This window comes from Esox lucius, chromosome 18 (genome assembly GCF_011004845.1).
Source record: "Esox lucius isolate fEsoLuc1 chromosome 18, fEsoLuc1.pri, whole genome shotgun sequence".
Lineage (NCBI taxonomy): Eukaryota > Metazoa > Chordata > Actinopteri > Esociformes > Esocidae > Esox > Esox lucius.
In genome coordinates, this window is record NC_047586.1 from 13,062,191 (window position 1) to 13,086,641 (window position 24,451).

General features: G+C 42.1%; 2 protein-coding genes across 3 annotated transcripts; both read left to right on the forward strand.

Annotated features, from left to right (window-relative positions):
• Positions 1-66: 66 nt before the first annotated feature.
• Positions 67-6,348, forward strand: rpl7l1 (ribosomal protein L7-like 1). Its single transcript, XM_010882651.4, has 6 exons — positions 67-169; positions 666-774; positions 2,275-2,438; positions 2,995-3,132; positions 3,265-3,374; positions 5,508-6,348. Exons 1-6 carry the CDS (start codon positions 150-152, stop codon positions 5,714-5,716), a joined length of 750 nt encoding a protein of 249 aa, XP_010880953.1. The 5' UTR covers positions 67-149; the 3' UTR covers positions 5,717-6,348.
• A 914-nt stretch (positions 6,349-7,262) lies between these two features.
• slc5a6a (solute carrier family 5 member 6a) lies at positions 7,263-23,243 on the forward strand. 2 transcript variants are annotated; one of them, XM_010882652.4, is made up of 16 exons: positions 7,263-7,368; positions 17,384-17,530; positions 18,779-19,231; positions 19,488-19,553; positions 19,675-19,726; positions 19,900-19,967; positions 20,070-20,224; positions 20,323-20,463; positions 20,591-20,720; positions 20,862-20,950; positions 21,053-21,165; positions 21,317-21,384; positions 21,577-21,663; positions 21,849-22,036; positions 22,179-22,404; positions 22,513-23,243. In XM_010882652.4, exons 3-16 carry the CDS (start codon positions 18,884-18,886, stop codon positions 22,693-22,695), a joined length of 1,914 nt encoding a protein of 637 aa, XP_010880954.2. In that variant the 5' UTR covers positions 7,263-7,368; positions 17,384-17,530; positions 18,779-18,883; the 3' UTR covers positions 22,696-23,243. The 2 variants fall into 2 exon arrangements, with proteins under 2 accessions (XP_010880954.2, XP_010880955.2); XM_010882653.5 differs by lacking the exons at positions 7,263-7,368; positions 17,384-17,530 and adding an exon at positions 17,567-17,790.
• Positions 23,244-24,451: the final 1,208 nt, after the last annotated feature.

The window sequence follows — 24,451 nt, forward strand, 5'->3', positions numbered from 1 at the left end:
AATAAAAATGTTTTATAGAAAGAGAACATTTATTATTGTTTTTCACTTCGTACTCCACTCCACTAGGTGGCAGGTTGTGCAAATATGGAGAGACTTTGACACGTCATTTGTCTGCGCCGATCCACCTCTACTTACCCATCGATTTCGTGATGGCGGAACAGGAGTCTGAGTACGTATTTGTTTATCTATTTCCATCCTTCGCTAAATTAAATATCTTCAACATTTTCTTTTGTTTTAATATAAAATGAAACCAATATGTTTTTGTTAAGCCGTGCATTTCTGTAATTTATCTGACAGATGCTCAATAGTACGCATGCTGTTTCACATGACATGGGCATAACTCTACGCCAGCATAGTCACATTTACTTTTTCGACATAAATTCCACATGAAATAATCTGCTATCAAACCATTTCGCTGTGTGATAAGGATACCATTTAAATAAATTCGTTTACTTTGGTTTGTAGTTATCTATATAGTTTACGTTAGCTAACGAATCAACTGATAATGTAAAAAAAGACTTCAATTTCATTTGATTGATCACGTTTACGAATTGATTTGATTTCCCAGAAGACGTGACATTTGTCATAGAAGAAAAGAGCAAATTCTTGTCAATGGTGTCAGCTTGATGTTGAGTGTTTTTTTAATAATTGTTTTGTGATTATAGAGTGAAGAGGGTGATAAAGCTGGTTCCTGAAAACCTGTTGAAGAGGAGGAAATCTTATCAAGCTATCAAAGCCACCGAGGCCAAGCGTGCACTTCTAGAGAAGAGAAAGGTAGCAATTAGCTAAAAGCTCACTGTGTTACAATGGTGTTGAATGTTTTACAATGCTGATACGTTTTGACTCTGATAACATTGTAGGACATGTAGGACATCTAGGTGGAACAATGTCTACAACTGTAAATTATGAAACAGCTTCTGAGATCTTTAATCAGACTTAAAAGGGGTTTGAAGCCTTTGACCATTTTCTGTAAACCACTGTCAAATGCAGACTTATCACTAATCGAAGTAGAGATACAAATACGTATCTAATGTTCCTTCACCCCAATAACATTGCTGTGTAATCTCATCCATTTTGTAACTTCAGCAGGTATTCTCACCATCTGAAAATGTATCAGTCAAATTAACGAGATGGTCTTCAATAATCCGCCTTTTAGTCCCTATTCATTTATAACTCTAAACAATCTTGTTGCAAGTGTTCACATAGCATATCAGAAAACCCTGCCCACATAGGAATTGTTCATTGATGAAGAGGTGTGCAGTGACAACACAAAAGGTGCATTCACTGCACAAGGTTTGAACTGTTCTTCAATACGGTTTTAGTTGCAACAGTAAGACAGTGACGTTATCCTCAGTATCTGTTGTTAATACACACTGCTAGCATCGGGAGAGAATAATAGCATAAATATGAGCCATCTCTTTGGCCTAGCTGGCTTTGATTATACTGTACAGTAGCAACATCAAGTCATGACTAGTCTTTTTAATTGTCAAAACTCTGGTTAGTTTTGCATTGCAGAAGTGTTAGGCAAATATAGACTGCATTTGCAAAAACATGGGCTACCTCCAAGTGGTTAGCTAGCTATATTTACACCATACACATGGAATGAGACAATGTCTACTGGCTTCTCAATAGAAATATGTTTAACTACTTCACCCACTGACCAATGCATTTAGCTGGCTAGCCAGGTGTGTATTTATGGTACTGTTATGCAAGAGAGATAAACATTAATCTTCTGTGCAACATAAGCACACATTAACTAGTGTAAATTACTTGTGAGAGAAATGTATGTTACAAGACAGTTTTATGGAGCACCTTATCATGATGTAATGTAAACCGCTGAATCCATGCAGTCCGTACTCATAACTTTTTATACCAGGCAAAACCATGAATTGTAGCTTGTTATGGATGTATCCAATGTCACTAGAAAAACAGAGTAAACACATTCAGCTACTATGCTGTTTTTCTGGCTAATGTACAGATGTTGGCTTCTCTGCGTAAGATATAGTTGGCTTGGATTAACAATGACAGCCCGCATGGCAATGGAATATTTAGAATGAACAATTTCGTTGCATCTGTGAATGCAGAACAAATAGATTAAATGACTGTGTAGACTACAGTAGTACTAATCAAATGAACTACTGAGTTGTATCTAGAAACCATAACATGAGTGCAAATACAAATGACTGATTATAAGTAGACTGGGGCAATTATAGTTTTTAAAGGTACTGTATGTTGATTAAGTAGTTCTGTGTGTCTTGAAATGTTTTTGTTCAGGTATCCAAAGGCAAACCATTGAAGTTCAAGCGCTTAGAGGACTTCCTGAAGGACAGCCATAAAAAGCATCGTGATGACACTCGTATCAGGAGAGCACATAATAGACCAGCTCCACCCATGCCCCCTGCAAAGAACAGACTGGCCTTTGCTGTCCGCATCAGAATGTAAGGACTTGTTTACACTACAAGAGAGAATAACATTTTACATAGTATTAGTTTGTATAATCTTTTCCATAGCATTTGAATGTACACCGGCATGTTAGAGACGTACTACGCAGTATTGTGTGTGTCAGTCAAAGGGAAATCGATGAATATGCATCCACACTGCACAGAAACTTGATATCGTTCTGACAGAATTGTCTTCACACTTTCAAACCTCCGTGGGTGCTTGATTAAAAATGTGGTGCATGCCATCTCGGAAGGTGGCATCTCAGGCTGTTGATATCTCCAAGTTTACACAGCAAAATAATCTAGAGTCTCAAGTCTTCTTCAATATGTCTCAGAAAATGTATCGTAATGAAAATAAGCCCTAATTGACTGTAATCATGTACCTACATAATCTCATTGTAAAAGTGGTGCAAATATAGTTGCTGTGAGCTCTCACTGAGTAAATCTGGAGTTATTTTACATACTCCGTTTGGTGTGTAAGTAGCTATGCACAATCATCTGGAATTACTGTTTGAATTTCTAGGTGACTTGTTCCAATGTTGTCTCTGTCCAGGATCAAAGGAGTCAGTCCCAAAGTTCGGAGGGTGATTCAGATGTTACGTCTGAGAAAGATCTTCAGTGGTGTCTTCGTCAAAGTAAACAAGAATTCAATGGGCATGTTAAAAATGGTTGAACCCTATGTGGCATGGGGGTAAGTAACAGTGGTAGTTCATCTAGAGTCTTAGTGATAATAAACTGCCAGTATCTGAGATTAATCCACTTATTCTTAGAACTTATGTACACTGTATTGTTTTAACGATGGTGAATCATTCTTTCTTATCAGGTTCCCCAACTTGAAATCAGTTCGTGAGCTGATCTTGAAACGAGGACAGGCAAAGATCGACAAGCGGAGGGTTGCTCTCACAGACAACACTCTAATTGAGCAGCATATGGGTATGGACCACATTTTGTATGTACAGAACTGTGAAGTGAAGCCCCCCCTTAAAGAAATTATCTGTTTTACTGTTATCAGCTTTTAAACAAAAGCCTAGTAAAGCGAAGTAAACAAAACCTACTTTATTTAAACCAAATTCTGATACACAAGACAAGCAGCAACACAACAGTCTGATGGAAATGTAGATCTTTGGCTTGATCTGAATGGTCAAGTTTCAGAATGTCTTTCTGCCGGCTGGAATTAGTTTCAAATTTTTTGCCAGGTCTTTCAGTGAAATTAGTCAACTGATGGTTTTCAGCAGTCGTAGCTCTTGGCATTCAGGCCTAATAGGTTTTTTAAAATTGTCTCATCAGACTATAGAATATTTTTCCTTGTGTGCTCAGCGCCTTTCAGACAGCCATATGCCTTACTCAGGAGTGGCCTCTGTCTACCCACTGAACTATAAAGACCAGATTGATGTAGTGCTGTGGAGATGATTGGCCTTCTGGCAGGTCCTCCCATCTCTTCAGTGAAACTCTGAAGCACTGTTGAATGGCCAGTGGGTTCTTGGTCAACTCCCTGACCAAGTCCCTTCTTGCCTAGTAATTAGGTCTGGCTGGATGTCCTGCTTTAGGAAGAGTCTTGGTAGCTCCAGACGTCTTTTATTTGACAATTATACAGCTGACTGTGTTTCTAGGCATTTTTTCTTTGCCAGGGCTATGCCTTGACAACTCATGAATTTTAAGGAGAGCTCATTGTTCTGAAAAGCTTATTTTTATTAATAAAGAGTTGAATATAAGAGTATGGGTTATGCATGTAATCATGGTGAGCTCCTCTTTATTAATAAAAACACGATGTGACAGGAGGGTGTAACCATTAGTCTACTTGCATCATCTACACATACATGAAAACATAGACAAAATGAGTTAAAATAGAAAGTATAACAGAATTAATTGGAAATACAGCTCTGGGGAAAAAATTAGACCACTGCCCCTTTTCCTTTCCAAAAAAGTTGAAAAGGAAAGTTTTGATTGAGGAACAGAAGCGTTTAATTTGCAGTGGTCTCTTAATTTTAACCCTTCTGTTCCTCACTCAAAACATTCCTTTCCAACTTTTGTGGAAAGAAAAATGTGCAATGGTCTAAATTTTTTTGTTTCTTGTTAATTTCTCACATGCAATAACCTTCATTTCTCTGAACAAGTATAAGCTGACGACTATTAGAAGAAAGTTATTTGTTCCTGGAATTTTTTAGCCTGTAATCAAATCCACAATTGCTGATGCTCCAGATAGTGAACTAGTCTAAAGGAGGCCAGTTTTATTGCTTCTTTATTCCACACAAAAGTTTTCAGATGTGGTAACATAATTGCAGAAGGGTTTTCTAATTATCAATTAGCCTTTTAAAATGATAAACATGATAAACACAACATGCCATTGGAACACAGAATTTATGATTGCTGATAATGGGCCTCTGTACGCCCATGTAGATATTGCATTGAAGATTATTTATTTAAAAAACATAGACAATTCTAAGTTACCGCAAAACTTTAACAGTAGTGTATATTTTGAAAAACATGGCTTATTGCATAATGTGGACCTCTTTATTATGTTTGACATTTTTGTAAACGTATGATTCATTTGATAGCCCTTAGGATGTATTTCAGTAGCTTATCTGTATAAATCACCTACCACATTTCCATCCAGTTTGAGTGAAGTTGTGTTATGCGATGGACACAGAACAGGTCTAAAATGTTATTTGTTGATCAGCTATTTTTTTCTTTGCTATGTTGGGTTATGTTTTTTCAGTAAAATGTATGCATGGCTTATGCGAAATAGTATGAATACTTAGTAAAAAAGCAATTTTTTGTTTAAAAGTATTTTTTCTGTGTGATCATTGAAATTGTATCTCAAAACGATTCTGCAGAAGTGATGAAAGGTAGTCTTTAGCCATGCATTTAATAGGTGGACAAAAGACAGCCATGGTCTTATAATGTAATATTGCTGCATTTAACAATCAGAGTGGAGTTGCAACTGTTTTGAATGCACATTCAACCTACTAGTGTAGAAAATATGCATCACAGTCATCAGAGAATTATTTTCCACTGATTTCCATCCAGATACATGGTTAATGTTTACTTAATTCCCTCTGCTCTCAGGCAAGTTTGGTATCATCTGCCTGGAGGACCTGATTCATGAGATCTACTCAGTGGGGAAGAACTTTCGTGTTGTCTCCAACTTCATATGGCCATTCAAGCTGTCTGTGGCTCGTCACGCTGCCAGTGACAAGGCGGGTCTCATGAAGGACATAGGCAACCCAGGACCCAGAGGGACAGACATCAACTCAGTCATCAGGCAGCTCAACTGATTGCGCCAATGTTTCACATCAGACTTTTTCCTTGAGCTAGTGATGGACTGTTACCTGTCATGGGCTAGTCCTTGGTGATTTGGTAATGTGTGTCAAGCCGTCGGTACTGGGATTTACAATGCTTTAAAAAACCCTTAAGATTAAGGATGTAATGAATCTGCGTGTTACCACCTCTGGCGCAAAGTTGGAAGTCATTGTACTGGGCCTGATTGGTATGGATATTTGGATTATGCTGGGATTAGACAGCATTGTCCCTGCCTTTGAAAAATAGGGTGTTCTCAGCGTTACCCCCTCTGCAGTTTGCAGGCCATTATATGGAGATGTTAATTGCATCATCACTAATATGTAGTCAGTGATGTCACTGTGATTTTGTGGTGTATGTGAGATAATGTTTTTATTTTTTTCAATAAACTGAAATGATTTTTGTACTTTGGAGTGCAGTAAATCTTGCCTCACAGTCGTCTCCTATCTGTTAATTATCAATTGTAGCAGTTTGGTTTCAGAGATAAATGGTTAGGGCTCATGTGATTGTGTTTTCTTTGCCAGTCACTTTGCACCAATTGTATTTGTTGAGGGGGTGTCTGCTTTTGCTGTAGCGCATGTCTGTTTCATTAAATATTATCTTGCCATTACCAGTGCTGTCACAATCAATGTCGCTAGTGAGATATGACTCATCCGGCTCAGCAAATGGGAAGACCTGGGAAAGTGCAACCTAGGGTGCTGCAGTCTAATTTGTGACATGCTATTTGTGCCGGCCACATTTGATCTGGCTACAAATGCACATTTAATTATGGAACATGAAGTCTGTAGAATGCACAACAATAGTTAGCCATATTATGTAAGTATTATACATTAAGAGGTCATTTGAATCAAATGATAATAAGTGGGTCAAATATGTTTACCTCTATTTTATAACAGGGTGATCAGGTCAGACAATGAAATGGATAAAAGTGCTAAAATCCAGATGGAACAAAGACATGACCCATCTGTAAGCACTACTAGAGATGACCGACATTTATCTCCTCATCGTTTGTCCTAATGTAAATGTATAAGAATCAGGTGAAACTGTCTTTATATGACATGTACATGTGAGCTATTTGTATTCTTAAGTCGGTTTTGTTTGACTTAAAAACACTATTCCTCACTGAACACTATAACTGCCTACATTGGTCCTTTCCAAGTTGTGGTAAAAAGGATTCTAGCCTTGCGATTGAAACCTTTGAATAACACGAGTTCCATGTAGGGCTCTTTCCACTGTGAGTTCTAAATAAAACCCTTACTAAAACCAGTTACCAGTTGTCTAGTAAGTACTGCAACCCGTGGTAATAGATGTCCGAAGTGGTTTTGAACGCGGCACTGCACTAACCGATTTTCTGGTCACGTTCCTCTGTCAGTGCGTAGCGGAGTTGGTGCAGATCTTAGAACGTCTGAATAGGTATTTCACGAATATAAACTGATAACATCATGTTATATGAATCTGTCAGTCAATGACGCCATTGGTGACATATTACACAACTATTGGTTGGTGCATGTAACGTACGAGTTGGGGAATGCAACATGTGAACGAAGCGCTGAGAATGGGCGGTTCGTGTTGCCTAATGACCTCGTCTCTCCATAGCATGCTGAATAAGAGACCCACACTTCTGATCACGGTGAGATGTTTATTTGCTCTTTACAACGAACTCTGCACGGTTCAATAAAATAAACCAGTGTGATGTATGCAAACGTGACATGTTACCAGCCGTTGTGAGCATTGTACTATCTTGAATTCTTAGTACGATCGAAGTAACCTCATGCCGCAGCTATACTATTAAACGAAGCACGAGTTTAAAGTTATTTTCAGTGGAATGAGGATTTCATTAATTACATAGTTTGCTAACATTATATCAGTCTCTGTTAGTTATTTTCTTGATTGAGACATAGATACCTTATTAGCCAGCAAGCTAATCTGACATGTATAGCTAGCGTGTGATAGCCAATCGCTGATGACCGTGATGCATCTTTTATCTGCTTTATGGCCAGATTGCAACATTCTGAAGACTGATTCCTTTTTTTTTTATTTGACTGTCAAACAGCACGTTTCATCATTCTATTTCATTGGGAACCATATCAAATTAAATGCAGAGGCTACTGATCGATGACAGCTCGTTGGTACTCAGTATGTGTCTAATTACATTGGAGTAGATATATTGTGGCCGTGTTGGTTATAGTATTGTGTTGGCTCCTGATTCATGTCACATTCTTTTTGATCGTTGAGATGTGTAGTTGTTCTTGACTCACTGTACTTATATTGATTTGTTAGGTATGTTCATGCGGTTGTGATATGTGTAATGAAATTGTCTTATTGCCATTGTCAACTAAACAGAATACACCGGCTTTTTTGTAAATATAATCAAACAACACGTGATGTTTTCATGGGTGTCCTTGTAAAAAAAATAAGAGTGGAATTTCTTTGTGGTGCGTAGTCCCAAACTGTCTTTTCTATGAATGACATTGAGCAACAAATAATTAGACTTTGAATTAATTCACATCTGTAAAATTTTTCTAGCTGTGCTTTTGCACCTTGAAGTTGTACATTGTTACTCAAAAAAGTATAATTTTTCAATTTATTTTTTTTAGCCATTGTTATGCTTTTTTGATGGAAAGTGTGGCAAGATGGAGGACAGTTTTGGGTTAAATGGTAGTTTGCTGGATTTGAACCCACACTGCCAGACCCACTGGCTGAGACTGCTGGACCAACAGAGGCCATGGAGTTTAGTTTATATGCTCCACAATGACTTTGATAGTGAAAGCTACAATATCTTATAAATGGTGGGAATAACAATCTTCACTGTTCTATTTGTTAGCCCCCCCCCAGAGATTTAGCATAACTCCTCTCACACACATACTGTCAGTAGTCAATGCCAGATTCATGGGACTCACTACATTCTCAGGGAGGGTTTAATGATGACTCAGATTCTTACCCTTTTGTGTAGCTGTGAGACACTGGGCATGGAACTTTCAAAGCCACATGAGTTTGAACAGCTTGTGGTTTCTTGCTGCATGTCTTGACTAGGTGAGGAGCTTGTTTATCCCTCTCTACCTTGCCCCAACCCTACCTCCTTACCCAAGCTTTTTGTTCTGCCACCTCTAGTCTGTTGGCCATCCAAACCCTACAAGCTAAGCCTGGACAAAGCCCTTCTCGCGGAAACCCACTACAGTAAAACATTGCAATAGTGTCTGTAGCGATATACGTTTATGTCCCTCTCCCCAGACACTTCCTCTAGCTCTTCCGGGGGGACACCGAGGCATTCCCAGGCCAGCCGGGAGACATAGTCCCTCCAGCGTGTCCTAGGTCTTCCCCGGGGTCTCCTCCCGGTGGGACGGCGTGTCCTAGGTCTTCCCCGGGGTCTCCTCCCGGTGGGACGGGACCAGAACACCTTCCCAGGAAGGCGTTCCGGAGGCATCCGAAAAAGATGCCCAAGCCACCTCAGCTGACCCCTCTCGATGTGGAGGAGCAGCGGCTCTACTCTGAGCTCCTCCCGGGTGACCGAGCTTCTCACCCTATCTCTAAGGGATCGCCCGGCCACCCTGCGGAGAAAGCTCATTTCGGCCACCTGTATCCGGGATCTTGTCCTTTCGGTCATGACCCAAAGCTCATGACCATAGGTGAGAGTAGGAACGTAGATTGACTGGTAAATCGAGAGCTTCGCCTTGCGGCTCAGCTCTTTCTTCACCACGACAGACCGATACATCGACTGCATTACTGCAGAAGCTGCACCGATCCGTCTGTCAATCTCCCGTTCCATCCTTCCCTCACTCGTGAACAAGACCCCTAGATACTTAAACTCCTCCACTTGAGGCAGGCACTCTCAACCAACCTGAAGTGGGCAAGCCACCCTTTTCCGATTGAGGACCATGGCCTCGGATTTGGAGGTACTGATTTTCATCCCCACCGCTTCACACTCGGCTGCAAACCGTCCCAGCGCATGCTGAAGGTCCTGGTTAGAAGGGGCCAACACGACAACATCATCTGCAAAGAGCAGAGACGAAATTGTGTGGTCCCCAAACCTGACACCCTCCGGCCCCTGGCTGCGCCTAGAAATTCTGTACATAAAAATTACGAACAGAACCGGTGACAAAGGGCAGCCCTGCCGGAGTCCAACATGCACTGGGAACAAGTCTGACTTACTGCCGGCAATGCGGACCAAGCTCCTGCTTCGGTTGTACAGGGACCTGACAGCCCTTAGCAAAGGACCCAGGACCCCATATTCCCCAAGCACCCTCCACAAGATGCCGCGAGGGACACAGTCGAATGCCTTCTCCAAATCCACAAAACACATGTGGATTGGTTGGGCAAACTCCCATGAACCCTGGAACCACACTCCTAACACAATCATAAATACAATTTTCTTTTTTAATACTAGAATGCATGGGCATCACTAAACACTGGGTTTCCTCCTTTGTGATGCTTTGCCAGGCCTTTACTGCAGCTGTCTTCAGTTGTTTGTTTGTGGGTCTTTCTGCCTTAAGTTTTGTCTTCAGCAAATGAAATGCATGCTCGATCAGGTTGAGATCAAGTGATTGACTCTGCCATTGCAGAATATTACACTTCTTGGCCTTAAAAAACTCCTGGGTTGCTTTTGCAGTATGTTTTGGGTCATTGTCCATCTGTAAAGTAATGCGCCGTCCAATCAACTTCGCTGAATTTGGCTGAATCTGGGCAGACAATATATCCCTATACACTTCAGAATTCATCCGGCTACTAAAAAGCTTTCCCTCTTTCCAAAATAATTGACACTAGTGACCCAGTGCCATTGGAAGCCATGCATGCCCATGCCATCACACTGCCTCCACCGTGTTTTACAGATGATGTGGTATGTTTTGGATCATGAGACGTTCCAAGCCTTCTCCATATTTTTTTCTTCCCATCATTCTGGTGCAGGTTGCTCTTAGTTTCATCTGTCCGAAGAATGATGTTCCAGATCTGGGCTGGCTTTTTTAGATGGTTTTTGGCCAAGTTTAATCTGGCTTATGAATGGTTTGCACCTTGTGGTGAACCCTCGGTATTTGCTCTCGTGAAGTCTTCTCTTTATGGTAGATAGGCATATCGTTATCCAATCTCCTGGAAAGTGTTCTTCACTTGGCTGGATGTTGTGAAGAGGTTTTTCTTTACCATGGAAAGGATCCTACAATCAGCCACCACTGTTGTCTTCTATGGACATCCAGGCCTTTTTGTGTTGCAGAGCTCCCCAGTACGTTTTTTTTTCTTTCTCAGAATGTGTCGAACTGTTGATATAGCCACTCCTAATCTTCCTGTCTTTCTTTGATGTATTATTTTTTTTGCAGCCTAAGGATGGCCTGATTCACTTGCATTCAGAGCTCCTTATACCACATGTTATGGGTTCATAGCAACAGCTTTCAAATGCCACACCTGGAATCAACTCCAGACCATTTACCTGCTTAATTGATGAAGATATAACAATGAAAGAATAGCCCACATCTGTCCATGAAACCGCTTTTGAGTCAATTGTCCAATTACGTTTGGTCCCTTGAAAAAGAGGGTGCTACGTGTTAGAGAGCTGTAATTCCTAAACCCTTCTTCCAATTTGGATGTGAATACCCTCAACATAAAGAGACTGCATTTTAAACCCATATTCATTGCTTAACTGTAACTTGAATATATTTTGGTAAACAGCCAAAATAACAAAACTTGTGACAGTGTCCAATTATTTCCGGACCTAACTGTATCTGTTGTTTGGACAGTGTAGTTTGCAGTGTGTGCACCAGAACGGAACTGCTTTTTATCCAAAACAAGTTTGCCAAACTCTGGATTCTCCCACCTAGCTATCTTCTGCTACTTACTTAAATTTAAACATTTGCTTAGAAAGATGCTCTGTGCGCTCCTAGTTGACAAGTGGCTTTGGAGGCCCATGGGTGATGAAAGCTGACCAGCATCACCCGAGGAGGGGAAGGCATCGTCAGCAGGGATTTCCTTGAGCCTGAAGAGGTATTTAATTTAAAAAAAGGTTTCTCAGAATTTGAGACTACAAGGGCTGTCAGGTCTAGCTGCATTCATTCCCTACTGCCATTTCTTTCACCACCCCTGTCAAAGTTGAACATACCGGTGAATGGATTTCTATTTTCCACTAATTTCACTGAAGTGGGTTACATCAAGGCAGGGCAGGCTGCGCTTTCCAAGATAACATAGTATACAAACGTCCCCCCCAGTTGCCAGGCAACGGCGGCTTTCCATTATGCCTGAGTGTTTTACCGTATTTGCTGTATACCGGGGGATTTTTAAGTACTGATGGTTGTATTTATTGTTCCCCTAAATGGTTTTGTCTTGTTTATTAAAAGAATGGTCACATGGTTGGTTTGCTTTGAAAAACACAGAGCAAACAGATCATTTATGATATGATGGTCTACTGTTGAGATTAGGAAGGTTATGAATTTACACTTGAAATATGCTACTCGTTTGGGAGCATACAGCATTTCTTTAAGTGAACTAAGATTTGACCAATGCGTTTTCTCAAGCTTGGGGTACCAGCTATCTAGCTGATTCTCTTGCTAAAGTTTCTAGCAGAGAAAATCCTTCCCTTCTTGATGAAGTGAGATGCCCTTTGACATTGTCTGACGTCATGAGAAGTGTTGTCTGTCCATATTTCTATTAAAACTTTTTGAATGAAGTTATTTTGTAGGTTATTCTTTTTATATATATATATATTTTTTTTTTTTTCTGGACACTCTAGATCAAGCCATCTAGAAACACTGCTGTTCTGCACACACCCAAACATACCCACCTGCTAATAAAAGCATGCATTTTATATTGAGAATTGTTTCTCTTCTGGACAAAATAAAATGAATAATAATAAAACATAAAGCAAGTGACCTCATCAACCCCAGAATGTATGTATTTTTATAAAATAATTGACAAGAAAAGTATTAATCTTATTCAAAGAAGACATTTTGCTTTAGCTTTTAAATTCACCTCTGCAAACTGCATAGGTATGGGGACTTGCCACATTTCTCACTAGGTGAGCAAGTAGGATTACCTGCCAAGGAAAGAACGACCCTAGTCGGCCCTGGGACACAGTCTATCAACCTTTTTGGTTCCTGCCCCAACGCTTCCCAGTGCAAGATTGCCTACCAGTTGTCACAATATTCTGAAATAAAATAAAGTCTTCTAAATTAATTTCCATGGGTAATACAATACCTTCTGAAATTGGAAGGGGTGAAACCAAATATGGGAAAAATCCTAGAGGAAAACCTGCATCCGTCACAAGAGACCTGGTACCAAGGATCACCTTTTAGCAAGACACTGATCCTAAACCGCTGTGTTGACTCTGGAGTGGTTTAATATAGGGTTGTGACTGGATTGCAGAACAGCTTCCTTGGCCAAACTGTACCAAAAACCTTCTAAAATCTTTGGTCTTTTAAAAACCTTCGTTATGTAAGATACTGTGTTATATAGCTTAAAATAAATGTGACTTTGGATGACAGCGTAATGATGTTTGTTTTCAACATAAGTAAATATTCCACTGAGCAGTTTGTTTCCTTACCATGATACTGATGAGTATCGCTATGCAAGTATTGACCCGGCCTAGTTTAAAAACAAGAAAGTGCATTTCCTAGAATGGCCCAATTGAGAATCAGTTGTAAGACTTGAAAGCTGCTGTAAACCAACTGTGGAAACCCAAGTAGAGAGATTTTGGGCAATTTAGCCTGGAACAATAGGTAAACATTTATGTCAGGAACCAGATTTGTGGTTCTGTGTCAAGTTCTGACACACTGGTGGTTAATACCTAGCTGTTTTTAATAAGTTTTAGTGTTTAACTAACTTTTTTTTATTCAAAAATACTTTTTACCTTGTCGGTGGTATATCGGGGTTTGACAGTTCAAGCACTGTACCGTTTCAACAACCATGAGATCCCTAAAATGAAGGTAATTGCTAGCAATTAACGTCATAGCCACTGTAGTGAAATTGTACACAGGAGAAACATATAGCATTGGGGTGGGGCGCGTATGGCATGATTTCACAAGAGGAGAGAGACAGCAACAAGTCCAGAGAGTAGCTTAGACTGGTAAACCAACCTATTGTTTGTTATTTATCATCTCTTCTGATTGAGTTTAAGCTGTTTTGACTCGATATAAAGCTAAGATCGGTAGCTTATACAGTGCCTTTAGTGTCCATCTACATAACAGGAATTGCAGTCTGGGTAGTTCTGAGACATTTGGAGAAGGCAGCAACATTGTTGGTTACACATTTCCAATTACCCCTAATCATACATCAAGACTGACATTTTAAGAAGCTTTCCCTCTTTCCGTAAATCCCTCTGTCGCTGCGGTAGTTTTGGTTTTACCCTTTTTGGAGGCACAACACAGGCTCATGTTGTTGTATGTCTTTATGCCCTGTCACCAGACCAGCATGGTCTCAGTAAAGGCGGCCATAATAAACAACCCCATGATTGATCTAAAGCGACAGTGGGCTTTGGGCACTGTGTTTATTTGCCTCTGTGCTGGGTTGCCACAGGGCCAGTAGACCTTCACTAAGACACCAAAAAATCCTGCGCTTCCCGCAGTTTCGTGGCCATTTGCAGTGTGATTCCTGCAGTGTATTCTTAAACACTGGCTATGCTACAGCTCATCACCATCAGCTGTAATGTTCTTGAACTGGTAAACGCTGAAAACAACAATAGACTAATATAAAAAAAAAATACAGTTAACATTTCTCCCTGTGATCAAACGGTTAGTGTCCTGATTGAGCTTGCGTGGATGCTTCTCTGGATGAATTTAAAGAGCGGTCCTTTATGTTTGATTGCGTTGGTTTTTCTTACATTGATGTTATGACATACTTTTATGTTCAGTTCTGTATCTATTGTAGGCTCCGATACTATGCTGATTAGGCTATGCCATTTTCCAGACATTGCTTTGGCTTTGTAACTTTATGAAATAAGCACCATACACTAGTTATCTGTTTTCCCCAAGTAAAGCAGAGACTGTGCCTGTAGTAAAAAAAAATAAACAAACAGTTGTACAGGACATGGTCAATACATGTGCTGATTTAGCCAAGCTCTGCATCTTTTCAGTGGTCAAAACAGCCTGAACGATAAAGCAGGTTGATTAAAATGTTTCCCTTTAATCAAACTACCTAGACTATTGCTGAGTCTGGAATCACATTATTATTGTACAATGCAATGTTTGGATTCACTTTAGAGATGCCGCCATGTGACCTTGTTCTCTGTATTTGTCTGTCCTACCTCAGAGGTGATGGACTCATCATAAGTGGGTGATTTAATGGGTCAGGCACCCCATGTTTGATCCCTCCGGCTCCGGAGAATCAAAGAGACAAGCCTGTCACGACAAGCCTCCGCCTTTTGATCATCACAGACCCTGTGACTGGCAGAGGTTATTCAGCACGACTGAGCCTCCGGATTGGCACCGTTTCGACCCACCGCTGTTTTTAGAGACGCTACTGCCCTGGTCAAACTCCTTTTTGAAGGACGACCCTAGCGTCGACCCCTTGTGGGGTACAGGGGTTTCAACGTGGTGGGCTCTTCAGCCCTGAGCCTCCAGCTGGTCCGGAGCTGGACCCTTTAACCTCACGGTGCGGTGGGTGAAAGTCTGGCCTGGCGGTCTCCTTATCAGGACACAAGGCTGTTTTAATGGGGTTTGCGTACTCCGTACAGACGACATTGATACGCTTGTGTATCCTCTAGCTCGAAGACGAAAGCTGCCCCTTTAATATGATGGAATGATGGCAACCCTTCCCTTTCATAAAGATACAGTATACTGTATATATGTATGACCGTGTATATTTGTTGCCCTGATTATAGGCTAGAATATATGAGCCCAGGTCAGCAGACCTAAGTGGGCAAGTCTACACTGTGTGAAGGCAGTGGCATGGGTGGTGAGGTGATTTTGGTTTTTGTATTGTAAATAGGCCTTTATCTGGTCGTAAAGGTGTGTTGCACTTGGATTTGTGTTTTTCCCTAAAAGGGTTGTCCTTTTTACTGGCTTTTAGGCAGTGCTAGTATAAAACGCTCATTTACTGGTGATTTAAGATCTGATTTCAGCGCTCTGCAAGGATAAAGCAGATGGCATTTTAGCAGTGGGTTTCTGAACCTATGCTTGACGCAAACAATTTTATTTAATCAAAAATCATTTCAAACCAAGTAATTTTGCACCAACATTGCAAACATATTGTCATACTCTTATGAATAAATGTAACTCCATTGAGTGCTGTAAGATTTCCATTATGTTTGGCTTGTTGAATTGTAGCACTAAGAATCATTCTGTGTGAGTGGAGATGCAATGTTTTTTTTGGTAGTGCAGATTGTTCTGGCACTTGTCACAGAAAGTTAATTGGAAAGGATGTTTGACATGCTGAAATTAGACCCTAGAGACACAATACTCTGTTTTCTACAATGTGGACCAATGAATCCATTTTCTGGATTTTCCGTTTAATGGGACTCCCTCTGCTGGTGATTTGCAGAATGTACAATGCTAAACCATGGCTGTGATTGGTTATTGACCTGTATGTCATTTACTTCATCATAAAATCAGTCATACTTTCATAACTACCAGAAAGCATTACTATGAAAATGTAATGTTTTTGAAAAATGTATTGCTGTGTGGAGTTGTTTAAATTATTTAAATCTTAAATACATTTGAACTGCATGGAAACCCCCATAATCTATTCCTGTATTGTAATTTGCGATAGCTTTGGTACGTATGTGTGTTTTTGGTAGGTCATAGTTTAAACCTAAGGTGAGTAATTTTAACATTAAATGGTTAACCAAATTAGCCCATTATATTGGATCCAAGGTCAAAGTTTACTCATCACTTGACATTATTCTGGCTCACTAACTTTGAATTTGTGTTGCAAGACACTTGGCTACTCACAGACATGTGCCCAGCACATAAACATGTAGCAGCCCTATTTCGCTTGACAACGTTTGTGTATCCGGATTCAACCTTTAGCCTTGGAACAGCATACGCCGATCGTACTGTTCAAAACATTAGCAGATTATTGCCATACCTTTGAAGTTGAACCCCCTAGTGAACAAGTTGAAGTCTGGTAGTTCATTGTTAACACACCGCCAGAGATTTAAACTTCTGCACCCCCTTGGAATCTAGGATAAGGATTTATTATGATGGCGTTGCACATTTCAGGTCTGAAGTTGAGCGTGCCATGGGGCCTCTGTGACCCCTCACGTACACTAGCTCACGCTCTCATGCCCTCACTCTCCCGTAAACTCATGATCGCCACTCTTGGGACTAATCGAATGAAAGTGTCGCGTCTCACAGGATCTCTCCCCGGTTTCCCAGCATAGTCTTCCTCATTGCTCCACAGCTGCCAATCACCCAGGCAGGACCGTTCACATGGGGTTGGTTTGTTGTGAGAGAGTCTGTATAGTATTACATGTCTTTAATAGAAGGGTGAACAGAGCACAATGGGGAGTCCTGATGTGTTTTGACACCTAATAGTACAAATATTGCCTGTAAGTAGAGACTGTAAAGGATAGTTTGCTTAGTGGCAGTAAGAATTATGAAGTGTAGGTTAAAGTTTATTATGATAAGCCCTTAGTCCTTGGAAACAAGAATCTAGATGTGTTTGATTTTGTTTTTAATGATTAGGCCTATATCTTTGGTAACAGTGTTCTGAAAGCAAACATTATTTTGCAGGTCTTTCCTTGGCATTCCACGGTGGTTTGTGATTGGTGCTTATCAGAAGAACACTCCCACTGGTTGTCTATTAAGTGCCACGTTCCGAGTTTTGTGAGGCTGCTGACCTCGGACCGCTATTCACCAGCCATTCCAACCACTAATACAGTAAGGCCTGCTTCCCACCTATCAGTGATCTGTCTTTTGCTATCAGTCTCTCTACTCGCTTTCTTTTTCCTCTCGCTTTCCACTCTTGCCGTTTCTTGACTCTCTACACCCTGTCATCCTCTCCTTCACGCAATTCCCTGTCTTGTCTGTCTTCATCCGTTCCCTAATTGTCTTTATCTAAAGAATATCATTTCAGTGTTTTGCTGAATGTGAACGACACTGGTATCACATTAGGATTAAGGCGATGTAAACTGCATACTGTAAGTACTGTACGTGTGCCCCACTACAGTGGCTGTCTGTGCAAACCTCGGCTGGTACAGTCACTGATCACAGCTCGATTTTTGGTCAAGTGAAATTCTCATGATGTGTCTGGAGATGCTGATAACCTACCCATCTGTTCAGATATTTTGTCTAGTTTGTTCTGCCCTTGCTCGGACCCGTTGTAATATTTACAGCGCTGTGCCAAAGTGTTAGACCGCCTGAGAAAGTTGTTTAAAGACATTTACATGAGCAGTAAGTGTTTATTCGTTTGGAGAGAAAATAAAACACTATTTAAGACAGGACATGGTGCCAGATGACTCTGCCAGATGCTGAGCAAGTACTTTACTGGATTCCCTTCTGTCTCTCAAGGAAATATTTTTAAGTACTGTTTTCTTTTTTATTATTCAATCTGCTTTTTGAGTTTTCCACTGCATTTTCTGTCTTCAACCTGCTCATTTTCTTATTCTTCAAATGTCTTTATGAAATGTATTTTATCCATCGTGCAAGATAACAATAATCTTTTGGATATCGCAATAATATATATAAATATATACTTTTTTATTGTGTTATGTGTATTTACAATGTTCTTTATTCTTTGCAAGCAGTTAAATAGAAACTGCACAGACAAAAAAGGTTTTTTGCCCAAATACACATTTTAATCAGGTGATCTAAGACTTTTGCACCCCTTCTCTATTAAAACGCTGAAAACCTGCTGGGAGCCTTGATAGTTAATTCCCATTTGATTAGCTCTTATCAGATCCGACAGAATGTTAAAGCTGCTAAGGCAGACAGACCTACTGTGAAGTGGGTTATGGTGTGGTTTCAAGTAACCAAGGGTAACCTAATTCATTATATTGTAAGCTTAGATGGTGTAAAATGTTTCCTTCAAGGCTTCTCTTTAATTAACTGTAAATTTCTAGTTCTGCCTGCTGAAAGAGAAACAGCGACCAGTAATGAGTATAACAAACTTTTTTTTCTCCACTTTAGTGTCTTGGAGAAGACCTATGGTTGAGGCTACATTAACTCTGCCCTGATCCACCTGGGCCTCTCCACCTACAGTTCTCCCCCTCCCCTCCATTCCCATCACTCATTATGGGGGAAGTAGTCCAGATGCACTTCACCACACCGGACTATGTCATTTTTGCCCTCCTTCTGGTGGCCTCCACCTGCATCGGCCTGTTCTACGCACTTTCCGGCGGGCGCCAGCGCACCACTCAGGAGTTCCTGTTGGCCGACCGTTCTATGAGCTGCCTGCCGGTCTCACTGTCACTGCTCGCCACGTTCCAGTCTGCCGTGGCGATCCTCGGGGCGCCCTCGGAGATCTACACCTATGGAACCCAGTACTGGTTCTTGGGAGTGTCCTACTTTCTGGGCCTGCTTATCCCAGCCCACATCTTCATACCGGTCTTCTACAGGCTGCGCCTCACCAGTGCCTACGAGGTGAGCTCTGAACCCTCACATACCCTGGACAATCTGGAATTTGTTGCTCCTGTCAGCATGTTGTCCTTTGTGGTTATTAAACATTTTGACACACTTGCTGACCAGTGTAGCTGAACCAGCATACATAACATGCAACATTCCTGCCTACAACAAAGGAACACACACAAGCCCTTGGAATCTTTAATTATGTTGTGCTCCTTAGAGACATTTACACATTCACATCTCTCACACTCTCCCATCTGTTTTCCCTGCTTAGTATTTAGAGCTGCGATTCAACAAGACGGTGCGCATCATGGGGACTGTGACCTTTATCTTTCAGATGGTGAGTGTGTGTCCTTTAACTGTGTGCAAATGCTACCCTGGGTGTTTCCACATGGCTAATATCAGAAATCTCCCCTAATAGTGGTGTGTGTTTGTTGACCGCTGTTTGACTGTCGCTGCAGGTCATCTACATGGGAGTGGTCCTCTATGCCCCCGCCCTCGCACTCAATGCAGGTAAAGGGATCTGTCCCTTTGTATGTACTGCTTTAGAAAGTGGTGTTTTTCCACTGATGACGTTCAGTTAGGGCTTTATTAACTGTACTGACTTATTAGACTATCAGTGACTGGGTGTGGTATAAATGTGATCATTGTTGCTGATGTGTGCTCTTGGTCCTGTCAACCTGCAGTGACTGGGTTTGACCTCTGGGGGGCAGTGCTGGCCATGGGGCTGGTGTGTACACTGTACACAACACTGGTGAGTGGCTTTCATCAGTGACTTTCATTCAGTCTTCTATCTCACTACAACTCTCTAGGCAGTTATGATTAAGGCCTGGATGTCTTATCTCGTGTGTTTCAGGGGGGGCTAAAGGCTGTCATCTGGACTGACGTGTTCCAGACCATTGTGATGTTTGCCGGCCAGCTGGCGGTCATTGTGGTTGGGGCCCACCAGGCAGGAGGCATGGGGGAGGTGTGGCGCAAGGCCATGAACGGCAGCCGCATCGCCAGCCTGGAGTGAGTCTCTTCTTCAGCTTAGCCGACAGCGTCCCGTGGCTCTGTGTGGTGCTTTGGTGTTTAAATCCTCCTCTCCCCGGCCCTGTAACCCCCTGCAGCCTCAACCCTGACCCCACGGAGAGGCACACATTTTGGACGCTGGGGGTGGGCGGCGTGTTCCTGATGCTGGCTCTGTACGGGGTCAACCAAGCCCAGGTTCAGAGGTACCTCAGCTCGCGCACGGAGAGAGAAGCCATCATGTGAGCGTGGACGCCGTCCCCTGGCCGTGCTTGATTCAAATGAATTCAGGGCCATTTTAAATGAGTCCGGCGCGTACTGGTAATGTTAATCTTATGGGTGTGTCTGTCTCTCCTCCGTTCTTGCTAGGTCTTGCTACGTGGTGTTTCCCTGTCAGCAGGTAGTGTTGTGTCTGGGTTGTCTTATGGGGCTGGTGATGTTTGCTCGCTACGGGGAGGACAGCCCGCTGGATAAGGGCTATGTCAAAACCAATGACCAGGTAAGTAGGGCTAGTCGCCGAAACAGCCGTAGGGCTGGTAAAGCTGTTTCAGTTGAGGCTGTTATTAAGCTAAATTCTCCCATTACTGTTGTCTATGAGGCTCCACCATGGCTCCAGTGATGATTTTCTTCCGGTCTTCAGATGGTGCTTTACTTTGTGATGGATGTGTTCAAGGACCTGCCAGGCCTCCCAGGCCTGTTTGTAGCCTGCCTGTTCAGCGGTGCTCTCAGGTACTGAACTAAACAGCCACCTCCTCTCATGCTCAATGAGAATTCTAATACCATACTGTTTTGAATACTACACAATATCGCTTTCTTCCGCACATTTTGCAGTACAATCTCATCAGCATTCAACTCCCTAGCAACGGTAACGATGGAGGACCTAATCAAGCCTTACTGCCCGGGCATGACGGAGGCCAAAGCCACGCTGCTCTCTAAGGGCCTGGGTGAGCTGCTGTTCCCCGAGTGTCCACACTGGGGCACTGTTCATGCCGAGTGACAGGCGACGCGGTTTGGGTTTTTGCGGTTGTATTTTGTAGAGTTCTGAATTAGGTGATGCAGCCGTGTTTGAACGTCCTCACTGTTGTTTCTCTTCAGCCTTGGCCTACGGCCTGGTGTGTCTCGCGATGGCCTACATTGCCTCTCTCATGGGCTCAGTGCTGCAGGTGAGGACTGACCCATATCCCCTCATGTCATTGCTTCTGTTAATGGATACTGTTCCCCACTGAATTACATTCAGCGACATTACGTGCCCTCTATATCGTAGACAGTGGCTGCGTGTTACGTAAGTTATGGAAAGATGATGAGCCTCTTTGATTCTCTTTCTCTCTCTCTCTGTCTCTCTTTGTGTCCTCCAGGCTGCATTCAGTATCTTTGGGATGGTGGGTGGTCCTCTTCTCGGCCTCTTCTGCCTTGGAATGTTCTTCCCCTGGGCTAACTCCATTGTAAGTAAAAATGCTGCCTTGTTAACGAAGTGGTTGAATTGGCTAGCACTGACAGATAGAAAAGTAGAGAACTTTTCTTTTTTTTAACAACGCACTGAAATATTTTGTAACCTTCTGATTACTTTTCCATTAAATCTGTGGCGTTTTGTAGAGCAGATTTGATCCCACTTTTCCTCTGCCCACAGGGAGCAATAGTGGGGTTGGTGGCTGGCCTGGTTATGGCCTTCTGGATTGGCATTGGTAATTTCATTTCCCGTATGGCAGTCCCCACCCCTCTGCCGCCTTTCATCAACGCCACCGCTATGCCCGTCCCTGGAAACATGACCACCGCCGTCATGACGACCATCATGGACTCAATCACCTCCAAACCAAAGTAACTGGCTTCACCAGCCACCATTCAAATCAGTTCCGCGCTACTTAAAACCTCAAAGTGCTTGAATTGCATCCCCACCAAAAAAACAGCATGCGCACGGTGACACGGATATCTGACCACGTTACCCTGTGTTTCTCTCCAGGCCCCGGGGTCTCCAGGCCCTGTACAGCTTGTCCTATCTGTGGTACAGTGCTCATAACTCCACCACTGTGGTGATAGTGGGGTTGATCGTCAGCCTGTTGACGGGTCCATCGAAGGAGAAGTACCTGACCCCAGGGACAGTGTACCCTGTCCTGGGTAACCTGCTCTTCTTCCTGCCTGAACGCTACCGGGAGAAGCTCTGCTGTGTCACTCCGCTGCCACACAAGGTATTCTTTAGTCAGGTCTCCTGTTGTTTGTCTTGGCCGCACAATGTTTACTGTGGTTATTTAGATGTGGGTATTTTTTTTTTGTGTGCGTGTGGGGATGTTGTGCAGTCCATAGCTGTTGGCACGCAGCCTTACCGGATGGCTCAGAAGGAGCGCAATGGCTTGGCCCAGATGGAAGAGGAGGAGAAAACGGAGGAAAGGGGGATGGATGACAGGGAGGAGGACGAGGTTCGAGCCACCCCTCAGCCGTCCTGTCGACTGGCTCATACAGTGCAGGAGACAGCCTTGTGATAGCCCCCCCCCCCCCCACACCACAGACACACACACACACACACAAATATATGCACAGCCCCCAGCCCAACCATTTTCACACACCCCCACTTAGTGTTCAGCCCTATGGGGAGAGGGCCCACGATGAATCGGAGAGGCAGTGGTGATCCAGTATGACTGGACATGACTCCCATCAAGCACCACAGGGTTCTTGTGGAAGAACAGGGAGTTTCATCCCCTGACCCCTACTTCCTGGAAAAACTGATACACCACACATCTCTGGTGGTTTTTAGGAGTGCCAAAGTCCTCTGCTATAAGAATAGTGCACTTAAAGTTGGGAAGGGGTTTAGTGGTATCTGCACTTAGTGACAGCACTGTTCACCGTTTTCCTGACCTGGAAGTACTTATACCAGAGTTTTTAGAAGTGCAACAAGATGGTAAATTATACAAGTGAATGAAGCTCAATGCTGAAGAGAAGTCTGGTCGTCATTGTCAATTTTGTATATTGTAGAGCCTGGACTAACCCTATGGGCTTGCTATTATATGAATTAGTGGGTTTGTCCAATATTGGTTGAATAAGATAGTGGACGTACACGCACAGAGTTTTTCCACTGACTGTGAAAATGGAACCTAAGCCTTTCTATGTATCAAAGAAAATCAGGTAGAGAGCAGTTTGAGTAGGGCAGTTTGATTTACCTGCCATTTCATGTAAATATTTTTTATAAAGAAAAAGAAATCAGGTACGTGAGATTAACTTTTTCGAAACACAGTTGCTACGAATCAGATGTATTTCTGTCAACTTATTGTCCAACGATCTCAACCATCGTCTTGATTTGGTTGTTTGTTATGCTTCCAGTGCCCTCAGAAAGTTAGATCTAAGCTGAGAAAATCCCTGCAGGATCACAATGACTTTATTCTCCATAACAGTTTGCGTGAATGCTTGCCAAAATTCAACAGCGTGCTTTCAGGCCAAATGTGTGCTTTGATTGATATAGTTTGTTAGCACCATCTTCTCTAAAATCCACTCGATTTTTACAGTTCAAAACAAATATTGGGACTTCAAAACAACATTGGACTTCATTACTCAGGACGATCTAAATGCAGAACCCCATGGAATTGATTGAGATTTGGTTGCTATACAGATTCTGTATGAATTTGTCACCGGTAAGACTAGGCAGAATTACTGGTGACTTGTGACCCCCAGAAATGTGTGTTTAAGGTGTATCAATGTGTGATCCTGCAGACATTGATTCAGAATAGATGTAACTTCATTAAATAAGCACAGTTTTAAGTTGCAGTTTTTATGAGCCTATTGTGTAGAGAAGAGTGTACAGAATCGCACACAAGCACAGACACTAAGGACCTTTATCTCTCAGAAAGTATGTTCCAGAGAACTCAGATCCACAGCCTCTCCCATTTAAAGAATTCTTGATGTTCCAGCAGACATGACTCGAGGCAAATTGATAGTGTTTCAAGCTTTTTATGTCTGTTTGCTTCACATGGCCTTTCAAACTGCTAATGCAAATAAACAATAGGGTTTTGATATAGGCAGCATGTTAAATAAAGGCAAAAGAGAAATAATAGATCACTTATTTTCCTTTAAATGGAATCATATTTTGAGTGTACAGAAGGTCATAGTCTGCACTACTACAGCAGCTTAACCAGTAATTAATGTAGAATACCTGTCCTTATCAGTCCATTCACACTTAGTCCACTCTACTCACATAGTTGTCATGAAGTGCCTCATTAGTAGTCGCCATATTGAATGTAGTTCATT